Source organism: Kryptolebias marmoratus, linkage group LG2 (assembly GCF_001649575.2).
Source record: "Kryptolebias marmoratus isolate JLee-2015 linkage group LG2, ASM164957v2, whole genome shotgun sequence".
Classification (NCBI taxonomy): Eukaryota; Metazoa; Chordata; class Actinopteri; order Cyprinodontiformes; family Rivulidae; genus Kryptolebias; species Kryptolebias marmoratus.
The window spans coordinates 27730184-27740874 of record NC_051431.1 but is presented as its reverse complement, the minus strand read 5'-3'; the positions used below and the strand labels follow the sequence as shown (position 1 = coordinate 27740874).

At 41.1% G+C, this 10691-nt stretch overlaps 1 protein-coding gene across 2 annotated transcripts in view; it reads left to right on the top strand.

The window, feature by feature from the left end:
* Positions 1 to 1157: 1157 nt before the first annotated feature.
* Positions 1158 to 10691, top strand: part of myo18ab (myosin XVIIIAb) — a 125806-nt gene continuing 116272 nt past the window's right edge. The window contains exons 1-2 of one of the 2 annotated variants that reach the window (XM_037974015.1): positions 1158 to 1307; positions 4477 to 5567. In XM_037974015.1, the coding sequence (XP_037829943.1) occupies positions 4563 to 5567 (1005 nt within the window). In that variant the 5' untranslated portion in view covers positions 1158 to 1307; positions 4477 to 4562. Of the gene's footprint in view, positions 1308 to 4476; positions 5568 to 10691 lie in introns of those variants that run through there. The other variant, XM_037974001.1, reaches the window with a different exon arrangement.

Sequence of the window (10691 nt, the reverse complement as noted above, 5' to 3'; positions counted from 1 at the left end):
TCTCAAAATTAACAACACAAAAATAGCCTCCGAGTTGACTTCAAGAAAAATGTTAATTTGCGGTACAAAAACCATTTCACTCCTCACTCCTTCACCAAACAATCAGAGCTGCCCCAGCAGCTGTTTCTGCCTGTTAATCACTGCAGGAGGCTCACTGACAAGGAGGAGGAGGAGGGTCTAAGCAAAACAAATAAATAAATAAATACATGAATAAATATACAACAATAGATCTACCATTCACGTGGCCTTACATCTGAGGAAATTAATTTAGCAATAAATAAATTCATTTAATTCTTAATAGGCTCCAACAATGTCCTTCTCTTTGTCACTCTCCCATAAAGCTCAGACTAGTGAAGAACCCGGCCAACATTTGTTGTAGCTCAGCTTCTCCCATCTCACCTGCTGAAGCTTGGACCTCCTTCAGAGACACAGGCATCTTTGTGGCCTCTCTCACTTTTCTGCCTCTTCACAGTCACTCAGTTTCTGAGGACGGCCTGCTCTCTTGACAAACATATATCCTCTAACCTGCCCATGGAATTCTACTACTCTAATAAAGCTCTTTATACCAACATGTGCCCCCCTGTTGTGGCGTTGCTAGTTCAACAAACAGGTCCCATATTGCTTCCATGTCTTGATGATGGATTTAACAGAACTCCTGGGAACGCGCCTTGGAAATCCCTTCGTATCCATCCCCTGACTTTTACTTTTCAACAATCTTTTCTCTGAGTTGAATTAGTAGGACAGTCAATTTTGTTCCCTTTGCTTTTCTGATGCACAAAGAACTCCTATTTTTATTAACCTAAAGAAGCTTGGCTTTTTAAACAAGGAGAAGAAATTTCCAGAAGAAGAAGTTTTCAGGTTTGTTGAAAAAGTTGTCTCCAGTTTTGGCTTGACAAAGCTCCTTGGATGGGGAGCAACACATCTGTAACTACAGCATGAAATAGTTACTTTCCCATTTTCTTTTTATGCTTTTCGGATTTGCCATGTCCCGGATGACTGAGACTCTACCCCGTTATATTTACTAAAGGTTATTAAAAATAGGAATTGTTTGTGTATCTCTGCTATTAAGACGAGCAGGGGGAGCTGACGGACTTCCTGTGATGTTAGCGCCGCTGCCTCGGTGTTTGTGTAGCTGCGCTGCCTGTCCAGCAGGGGGCGCCGGCCGTCTTCCTGATGGCTGCACAGTGACGTTCAGAGGCGGACAGGGAGCTGCCAGCCTTCAGCGGCTGGTGGTGTTCCACACGAGCCGAGCTGCACCCATTAACCAGACACCAGCGGTGCTCCGTCTGCTGTGTGGGGGGAAAACAGTGAGTATTTGTTCATATATGCGCTTAGAGAGGGGACTCGGATAGTCCGGGGGCTGCCGTGTGGAGGCGGACGTTCAGCCGGGCTTGAATGGATCATTTTCATTAGGTCTTGGTGTTTTGTTTCAGGACTCCCTTTATAAAAACTGGGGGCAAAGAACTAAAGGCTGTGACTTGAGCTAATTATGCTAGTTAGCTGCTTGGACTGCTCACTGTAAGGCAAAACAAAGGCGTACATTGCTTACTGCAGGCGTTTAGTTTGGTCTGATAGGCTTGTTTTGTAGAGTGAAATGAAACCTCATGTTTTTTTCCGCTAAGTCACCAAAACCCTGCAAACCTAAGAACAAATTAGCCTGCTAATGTAGCCGGGCAGCTACAGTCCTGTCATTCTTTTCTCCTCCTCACTGGCTGTGGCTATGCAGCAGCTCTCAGTGTTACTATCGTTTTAATCTTAGCTGTTAAACAGATTATGAAGTGAATGAGAGCCTGCTGGTTTTAATGTTCTCAGGACTAAACCTGAGCTGAATGTTAGACAGATGCTGTCTGCCAGCTCCTCTCTGACAGACCAGGTGACTGAACAAGACCTTTAACGCACATTAATCATTAACATGACAGCCCAGAGTCTGCTTGGAGACGAAAACCCGGCGCAAAAGAGAAATTCCAGTTGAAAATCCAGATTAATCCGAGTAAAGTGCACAGGTTTGAGCCCTGCCCAGTGTTTCCTCAGGGCTGTTTTTCAAAACAGGAATGCGACAGCTGATTAAAGAGACGGCTAACCTGGACCTACCTGTCTGCTTTCATCACTTCAGGTTCCTAATGAAGCACAGAAAACAGTCAGACCAATAAAATCCCGCCCAGACTACTTTGGCTACATGTCAGAAGCAGCGAAGTGAAAGTTCAGCTCACACAGATTAAAACTGAGTTAGTTTGTGCTCGTAGCTCATCACTGAAACACTCTGATACAAGTTCACATATTCAAAACGAACTAGTCGGCATTCATTTATAAATTCATTAGTAATGTCCTGTAAATTATTCTAATTATGTGTAACAACAGTAGGTGCCTGAAGAAACTAACATCAACCTAATGGAGGCTTGAAGGACAGTACATCATAAATAACTTGGAGGACGTTAGAGTGAGTTGAACAGCTAATAATTTATTTCTAACAGCATCAATCGATCACTGTAGCTGTGCACAATAAAACAAAATGGAGCTCCTTTAATTATTCAAATAAATTAAACGCAAACAAGTCCTTGTTTCTGTTCGGAAAGCTTTCACTCAGTTTTCCTTTTTAGTGCTGGTTTGGATCGTAAATGTTTAGTTTCGTTGCTTCTGAGTGTGAGACCTCACTCCCACCCAGGCATGAATGAATGGCTGATCAGTTTTCTGTGAACAGCCCGACTGTCTGCACCACTGCTCTGCCAGCCGTCTGCAGGCTCGTTGGGCTGGGCTCTCCATCACAGGATCTTCAGGTTTTATCAGATCCAAGAAAAAACAGTCTGTACAAATGATGTGGAACTGAAAGGTATTACAGTCTGCCTTTAGTTCAAAGATGAGATCTCATTGCTTTCTCTTACTAGGAGCATTCGTCTGAAATTATAACCAATATGTAACATCAGTATCATTTTTTATGACATCTACATTTTACCTGCCCACAGTGACAGCTGCTGATTTAGTGAGCATCTAATAAGTTACTTGTGCTTTAAAGTCTCACTTTCAACATGAATTACTATCACAATGAACCACTATAAAGTCACCATTTTGAAGAAGCTGTCTGATCAGTTTAAATTATGGTTCTGGTAATAATGTATTTTATAATAATGTACACATTTCTTTTAAACTGTAGTCTAAATGCAGCTTCTAGTGCAAAGAGTAAATGTAGGCCTGTGAGTGGATTCAAGTTTTTCAGCAAGAATTATGTGAGTTAATAAAAAATAATTAGTTCTGCTCAAATGGATTGACTTCACCTAAAATTAAAATCCATAAACCATATTTATTAGATTACCATATATATTAGATTAGATTGTATTACTTATTATTATTACTTTTATTACCTCCTCTGGAGCAGCAGGTGATGAGTTCAGCCTCTGTTACCATGGTGATCTAACCAGGCTCAAAGAAATCCTCCTCTGTGTTTCTTTCAGCTCATCATAGCAGCTAAACTGTGAACCTCCCTTTGTAGTCCAGCTCTCTGGTGATCCACTGACCACACCTGAACTTCTTTTTAACAGAAGTCTGACATATATTCATACATTTTAAAGTTTTAAAGTCATGTTTATGCCGTCCTATAGCTCACTGAGGAAAAACTGTCCCACTGTAGCCACAAGAAGGAACAGTGAACAAACACCAGAGCAGGACGGGTCATTTAGGAGTTTTTCTACCAGCTGCTTTGTTCAACATGTTGAACACTGTGGGGTGGTCGGAACTGAAATGACAATTTATTCTCTCTGTTTGAAATATGATGTGTGGACATGTTTTATTTTGTAATTGCATGTTAAATTATGAAACTTTTCATTTAATTTAGGATCTCATTTGAGGAAAGAAATCCTCTTCTCCTTTATCCATGGCAGGAGAGATGCTCTCACGCTTTAAGAAAAGAAAAGAAAAGAAAAGAAAAGAAAAGAAAAGAAAAGAAATTCAGTAAAATTTTTTACTGAATTACTTTTTACTTGAGTAGATTTCACAAGTAACTGTATGTTTACTCGAGTACATTATCTTAGTTCTCTTTCCACCTATGACAGCAACCAGTGAGGATGGAGCAGAAGCTCAGCACACATTCCTGTGGGGAATGGAAGAATTTGAGAATAAATGTGTGGACAGTGTTTATTAAACAGTGATGTAAACATGTTTTAAATTCCAGATCACATCATTAACCATAGACTCATCCCTCTCTTTGCTGCCACATGTTCCACAATAATCAGGTCTACTTATAAAAACAAAACATTTCATTCCAGTGAGAGAAGCTGTATTTTCTGTGAAAATGCATGGTGAACACTGAGTGCTGAATGACTGCTGAAGAAACTAAAACTCAGTTGTTAAAGCTAAGAAAGCGGAACACTAGCTAAAAGGAGCAAAAGGCAAGCTAAAAGTCAAAATTTAGCATAAGAAAATTAAATTGTATGTATGTTTAATGTTCATGAAGTTCATTCTGGATTGTTCTTCTCGTCCCCACAGGTGACTTGTTCCGTTTGATCACAGCAAACACACCTGACTCTGGACAGCCTGCATACAGAGAACAGAACCTCATTCTGAGCACCGCCATGTTCAATCTGATGAAAAAGGACAAGGAGAAGGACGGGGCCAAGAAGGAGAAGAAGAAGGAGAGGATGTCTGCCGCCGAGCTGCGCAGCCTGGAGGAGATGAGCATGCGGCGGGGTTTCTTCAACCTGAAGAGGGAGAGCAAGAGGAGCAAAGTGGAGATCTCCGGTCCGATCCCCATCAAAGTGGCCAACAGCACTGAGCTCTCTCTCACTGACCTGGAGTCAGATGGTTTGAGCAACCGGAGCAGCGTGATTCTGGATGACCAGCTGAGTACTGCCAGCTCCACCGATGACTTGAAGGGTGAGGGTGGAGGAGGACAGGAAGGACACCGCAGCTCGGTGAGGGACCGCGTGGCTCACTTTGGGTCTATTGCCAAGCAGAACTCCTCGCAGGTGGGTCAGATGATGAAACGCTTCTCCTTCTCCCAGAGGAGCAAAGAGGAGAGCCCATCAGAAAGCTCCACTCCTTCTGGACAGAACTCCGCTGCCCCGTCACCACAGGTGGAGAACAAAGTTTTTAACATACTTCGGAAGCAAAGCCAGAAGCTTCAGCCAGGGGCCGCGGATACCAAGAAAGTGTGCATCCCTCAGCTGGTTGACAAGGTCTTCCCCGCACAGCTGCAGCTGCCGGCTGTGGTCGCGCCGAGCACCCCAGAAACCCGAGAGCTGGAGCTCCAACGGCGCAACACCGGGGACTTTGGATTCTCTCTGCGTCGCACTACTATGCTGGATCGAAGCCCCGACGGAGGAGTGTACAGACGCGTGGTCCACTTTGCCGAACCTGGTGCTGGCACCAAAGACCTGGCTCTGGGGCTGGTGCCCGGCGACAGGCTGGTGGAGATAAATGGACGGAATGTGGAGAACAAGAGCCGGGACGAGATAGTCGAGATGATCCGTCAGTCAGGAGACACCGTGAGGCTAAAGGTGCAGCCCATCCTGGAGCTGAGCGAGCTGAGCCGGTGCTGGCTGAGGAACTCCGAGGGCCTGCGCAGGGGAGTTAGACATGTAAGTTGCTTTATTGCTCTACTGTATGTGTACAGAGCCACTTCGCTGTGTGCTCAGCTGTCTCTGTATGGGTGGGAGCCGTTCTCACAACAGCCGTTTGGTCTCTAATTGGGCAGCAGCGCTGATTCTGCCTCCCAGCTTGGGGTTTAACAGGTTTTAGTCTCTGTGAGGCTGAAGATGTTACAAAGTATTCTGCTATAACGTGGTAGGTAATGATTAGTGGACGACAGTAAACTGAAGGTGTCTCCTAACGTTAAGAAAGCTCACCTCCGAAGGCTAAAAGGATAATGTTTTTGCCTGTGACTGTGTGTGTTTGCTTGTCTGTTAGCAAGTTATCTCATGAACCACTGGATGGATTTTATTGAAACTCTCAGAAAGTAATCAGTGGATGTACATCTACTACTAATTAACATGTGGAGTCAACCCTATTCAATATGGCTACCGCAGCTAATCAACATTAGCCGACACAAAAGTTACTAACTCAGTCACTTTTACAGATATTAAGTTAAAATTTGGTGTGGTAATAGTTGAGAGTCATTCACACACAACCTTTTAATGTTGCATAAGACTGCATGGTGAAATGCATTTCTTCAAGGAATGCAAGGCCTTTAATTTAACTATTTTATTGTTCTATTTTTAAAGAAAATCTTGATGACTTTATGAACTGCAATAAGACCATGGTTATAGAGCCCATTTAGTTTACATCAGACAATCACACGATCTGTATTTATCTCTCAGGTTGGACTGGGGTCGCTGTTGGTTTGTTGCAGTGTTGTGATTCCTGTTAAAAGTCAGAAATTTCCCCCTAAAATCGTCCAACTCGTCTCATGCTTGGCAGTAGGCTGTACAAGTTGTCAGTAGGAAAAGAAAAGAAAACAGAGCAAAACCCTAGAACGGTACATTGCTCCAACTGATTGAATAGTTTAGTTATGTCTTCTGATTGGCTCTGCCGGTGCCACGGAGGAGCTCTGAGAACAAAAGACATGACTTTTTACAGGAAGTTAGCAACAAGGTTTCTGCCATGGTCTTGGGTTCCCAGCTGCTTGTCCTTCTGTTGGTCACTCTCCTGTAGGCTCCTCTGTGAGACGCACCCCCAACCAACGCCCCCCGCTGCCTGAATCAGACTCGTCTGGGCCCGACTTCCCACCGAATGCACCATCACAAACATTTGATGTTGTTTTGTGTTGTGTCCTGGTAAACCATGAGCCTTTCTTTCACTTCCTGTTGTAGTCAAATGGAGTAAGTCCTCTGCTCCAACAGATGGAAATTATTAAACATAAAGGCGAGAAGTAGGGGAGTTTGTTTCTTTTTAGATATTTATTAATATTTATATATATTATTTATACTTGTTGTCAGTGTCAACCTTAGAAAGAAGGTGTTCTTCTTTGGTATTAATTATCAGTATTAGTTCCTTTTACCAGTGGCTGTTCGTTTGCCTAATTTCTAACAGGATTGAATCACTTAAACCTTATCCACCCTGCCTTGTGTTTGCTAACAGAAGCAATGACAGACAGAAATCAGTCTTTGTTCTCAGTTAAAATGCTTCTCTGTCTGGATAAAAGGCTGGGGTTGTGTCATGTGAGGAGCTGCTCTAATGATTTTCAAACAGGAAGTGCACAGCAAGAGGAACGTTGTTTTACACACACTAAAACGAAGGGGTGGAGCGGTTCACAAAGTCCACAGTTCAGTTCTGAGGACACGGTTTAAGGTTCGAGTCTCTATTTCTACTTTTATTTTTCTTCTATTTTGTAAACGCTCCATCCATCAGTAGATAACTCACCATTTAGACTGTTGAAAAGCTCAGTTCTTCTCAGGACAGGTCATGTAAAACCTGAAGGGTGAAGCTGTTTGGCATTAGGCACATCTTTGTGACAGTCTTTGGTTAAAGTTAGGAGCGATTTTTGTACGGTAAATAAAGGAGACACAACGTATTCATTTATTTATTTTTCTGGCTGCTCCCTTCTGCAGAGGTCGCCACAGCAGGCAAACTCACATGAAAGGTTTGGCAATTGTTTTACGCCGGATGTCCTTCTTGACACAACCTCGGCTCAAACCCCTAGGATACATTTGTTTTTTGTTTTTTTAAGTCTTCAAGTTTTTAATCAAGACCACAGCACTGACCACCGAGCTAACATGGCCTATCTCAAAGTAGTTTTCATTTGTTTGGTAAAGAAAGACTTTATTCTCATAACATAAACACTTATTTACTGTTGTGTACTTTACAGTAAAAAAAAAGTTTACTGCCATTTTTAAGGCCTTTTGTAAACGTTCAGCACACAAAGTTTGAACTGTCTGAGATTTATGGGAAATGTTTAATAAAGTGTTAACTTTGCTGTGGTTCTTACAAAAGCTGCCTGAGGAACTAAAAAGGGAAATGGCTCTGAAAGCTCTGAGCCCCACACGTGTGCCTTATATGAGAGGAAGTTCATTCTGTTGGTGAAATAAAAGTGCTTCACATACGAACTTAAAATTCACTTTATATTTCATAATTATTACAATAAACATTATGTACAATTATCCTAAGTGTGTCCTATTTGATTCATCGATGATGATGATGACAATGATCAGTGTGCCTGTGTCTCGCTGTTTTGTTGACGGAGTTAACCTGCTGACTGGGGTTGTCATGGCAGAACTTCAACTAAAGGGCTGTAGCTTTATTATTTTTTACAGCAGAATATCTTATTCCACTCAGGAAGCTGCAGAGTCTTTAACAAAGTCACTTCTTGTTTCTCCTGATGGGTTTTTATGAGGAACAGTTTGCTGCAGTGAGCCTTCATGTCCTTGCATTTTCTTGCGAGCCGATTCAATTATGTACCAACAGAACTTACTGAAAACATTTGTTCTCCCAAATATTATACATTGTGATGCTATAATCTGTGTTTAGCGTCAGATTTTGTAATTTCTGGATGCCTGGGTGGACCTCTTTGCCTCATCTCTTTGTAACGAGTTGCCCCTACATTGCAGAAGAGGCTGCAGGCCGTCTCAGTGTGGAAAAACACATAGACTGTTGGGAAAACCCCAGATTCCTCAACATTTTGCATTTTATATAAAATTCCACTTTGAACGTCCATGTCTATCTTTCTGTCCCTGTTTCCCTCATGGTGGAAATCACAGGGCCTTAGTTCCTGACACAGAACTGTTTGGCACATGAGCTGAACCGAATGATGCCCACGTCCTGAACTGAGAAGGGTGAACCAAACAGTTCGGGTTTTATTCATAAACCGTTCCATCTCTAGTACAGAGTAAAGGGTTTGTTCATGATTTTCTTGACATGCTGTGTTTGGTTTTCTCCAAACATGTAGCTTTGCATTATAGGTAAACATCTCTTCAAAGGGTCCAGATGTCCTTTGGCAGAATGTCTGAACGGTGTTTTGTTTGACCTCAAGCTAAAACAAAGCATCTATCCTGAGTGGTTCCCACTTGTGAATAATCTCTCTCTGTAGAACCATGGGCTTTAATTAGTTTGGAAATTACCTTTAACCTTTCCCAGATTGATGGGCAGCAACAGTTGCTTCTCTGAAGGCATTGCTGTTGTCTTTGCTCCTTGTTATTGTTGAACTGAAATCAATGTACTTGTTTACCAGCAACGTTTTTTTTTTTAAAACACACAACTTTTTCATTTTGAACAACACAACATAATTTGTGTTCATCTGCAGTTTCTTATTTTAAAACCAGAGGCTTGTGCTTCAACACTGGTTCAACATATCCTAGGTAATTTTAGGTGATCTGGCTCGACTAAACCTGTCATCGAGATCAAGCTTAGAGGTTTATAAACCAACCAAAGTTTTCTGCCTCTGGATCTTTACTGTCATGAAGCAGGGAAAGGTGGCACAAAAGGAAAACATGTTAAAAACATAATAAACTTAGAAATGAAGCACAAGCAGATCTACCAGTTTGTGTACATTTTAATAAAATAAATCTTAAGACCTGAGAGAAAGTTTCACATTTACTCTTTCAGATGCATTCTTAACTGTTTTAAAGACCGTTTGGAAGTGGGCTTCTCAAAAATGTCAGAGGTCATTTCTGACACTCAGGATCTAAAAAGTGATTTAGCTGTCTGATTTGATTCAGTTGTTGAAATATTTTCTAAGCTAAATGAGGAATTTAATTTGGTGCAGTTGAAGTATGATTCACTGTGGGATCAAAGACTCTCAATTAGTATGAAAAACTTTCAGTTCATTGTTAATTTAAGAAAGAAAAAATTATCTTAAATAGTTCTCATGAACATGTAGAAACTGTAGAGCAGAGATGCACCAATTTTGTGGGCAGATGCTGATTTTTGATTTGATTTGTACCGTTCTGACCTGCCAATACCATACCAATTTCTCTGATACTGATTTCTTTTTAAATAAACAAACAAAAAAAAACATATTTATAATTAACAGAATACAAAATATCAATCCATGCAGGGTTGCAGTGAGCTGATGTCAACAAGACAAAAGATATGAGTTGGTTTTGAATAAATAAATAGTAGTCGGTCTGTCTGTCTGTCTGTCTGTCTGACTGACTGACTGACTGACTGACTGACTGACTGACTGAATTATATAAAGTAAATACTTGTGGCATAGAGTTAACTTATATATAGTGTTTTTGCAATGAAAATGAAGAAAACCCATTAGGCACCATTACAGCAGATGTAATAACTACATAGCATTACATGGTTTAATGGTTTGCAACATTAAAATAAAACTTATTTGTTTTTATGAATAGCCATTTTAACAGGTAAAACTATAAAAGCTTTTTATAAACATCTGGTGTAATATGTCTATACTCCAAATATTGTTAATGTAGAGTTTACTACATTAAAATGTAACAAACTTGAAGCAGAGAAAATGTGTATTATTTGAAGATTGAATGGTGGGAGGCATCCCCTCTTTTTGCTAAAGTAGTTCAGCTCTGGATCTGACCAGCCAATGAGAAGAAACGTGACTCAAACTGCCAGGAAGTGCAGCTACTAAAAAAAACAAACAGGTGAAATTTGTGCATCATGGTGTCATTAACAGTAAAGTATGTGTTGTTTATTTGCTGTTTGCTTGTTGATTACGCATGGAAATTTAATGCATAGTTAACACAAAAAATGACATGTCCAAGCGCTTCAAAGTTACATATCTTTGGCACTCCTGG